At 47.9% G+C, this 1,459-nt stretch overlaps 1 protein-coding gene across 1 annotated transcript; it reads left to right on the top strand.

The window, feature by feature from the left end:
- Positions 1-469: 469 nt before the first annotated feature.
- Positions 470-1,073, top strand: LOC120539735 (syncollin-like). The gene has a single exon (XM_039770116.1). It carries the CDS (start codon positions 518-520, stop codon positions 914-916), a length of 399 nt encoding a protein of 132 aa, XP_039626050.1. The 5' UTR covers positions 470-517; the 3' UTR covers positions 917-1,073.
- The last annotated feature ends 386 nt before the right edge of the window (positions 1,074-1,459 follow it).

Below are 1,459 nucleotides of genomic sequence, written 5' to 3' on the forward strand. Positions count from 1 at the left end.
TTTTGGAGCCAATGATACCCCGATGTGCAAATCCAAACTACTGCACTGTTGGCTGCCCACATCAATATGTTTGTTTTCTGGTAAGCACTTAAAAGACGACTCGGCATAAATAGCTCATACTTCTTAAATATTCCCGTCCAAAAAACGCTCCTTGCTCCCGATAAACGAGTGGTTCAGGTGAAGTATTTCTGCCTCAATGTGCTTTGCCAGGTAGCTGCAACTGATAACGTCACCCTTGGCCGGACTGTCGTTCTTCTGTGGGCACTCGTGTGTGTGCCCAGCTGTGAAACTTCTCCGAATGTTGGGCAACGGGTGCTTTAAAGAAAGGTGAGAAGAGCAGCAGATGTGGCTGCCCTCCTTTTTCTCAGACGTGTCCTGTGACCACAGAGGCGCAGGTAGAAAGCTGACGGGGCGTTTTATGACACGCTGCCCATTGGCTCCTTCTGCTTCGCGGATCCCATTTAAGAAGTCCGCAAGAGAAGTTGGGGATTGAACTGAAAACCGCTTAAGGCACATCATGAAGGCTCTGGTACTCACGATCGCTCTTCTCGTGACTCTGGCCGGGGTCTGGGCACAGTGTCCTAGCCCCAGTGACCTCAAAACCGAGAACGGGACCAAGATCTGCGCCCGCATGTACGAGAACGACCACTACTACTACGACCAGTGCTGTGGGGGGAACTACCTGGACACTTTCTCCGGGGACGACATGCCTTTAATTCCAAAGGGCTGGAACGACCGGATCTCCTCGCTGGTGGTGGGCTCCCGATGTGACCTCACCGTTTGGTCGAGGAGCAAGAAAGAGGGCACCAAGCGCAAGTTCTCCTCTGGCATTCAGTACCGCCTCAAAGATGTGGCCAAAGGGCTTTTCGGAAACTGGGACAACTCCATCTCGTCCTACTACTGCAAGTGTGCGTGATCGGGACGGACGGGTGTGGAAGGACGGCCGGGGACTGAGGAGCTGACGCTTTGCGGGCTTCGCAAGACCAGCAGCTACCCGGCGTCACGGTGACAAGTCGCGTCCACCGCAGACTGCATTTCAAAAATGAGATCATTAAAGCAAAATTGAATACAAACCCATTTTGTCTTTTTATTTCGTTTTTAAAGCATGTCCGCCTGAAGAGAAATGTAAGCAAAATTGTATAGTTACAGATCCTCCAGTTATACTTCGTATAATGTTAGCCGATTGGCGTAGCCATGTCGGAAAGTCACTGCAGCAGACTTTATACACGAAAAAAGGGCAAACCTATTTATTATACAGTATAGTGTCTTTCACATCTATCTATCTATCTATCTATCTATCTATATATATAGTGCCTTTCACTCTGTCTATCTATATAGTGCCTTTGACTCTATCCATCTATCTATATAGTGCCGTTCACTCTATCCATATAGTGCATTTCACTCTATCTATCTATCTATTCTATTATATAGTGCCTTTCACTCTATCCATCTATTATAT

The sequence above is a fragment of the Polypterus senegalus genome, chromosome 11 (genome assembly GCF_016835505.1).
Source record: "Polypterus senegalus isolate Bchr_013 chromosome 11, ASM1683550v1, whole genome shotgun sequence".
NCBI classification, from domain to species: domain Eukaryota; kingdom Metazoa; phylum Chordata; class Cladistia; order Polypteriformes; family Polypteridae; genus Polypterus; species Polypterus senegalus.

Bases quoted from the DNA above. Each gene is read 5' to 3' on its own strand.
- LOC120539735 (XM_039770116.1), top strand. From the start codon at position 518: ATGAAGGCTCTGGTACTCACGATCGCTCTTCTCGTGACTCTGGCCGGG.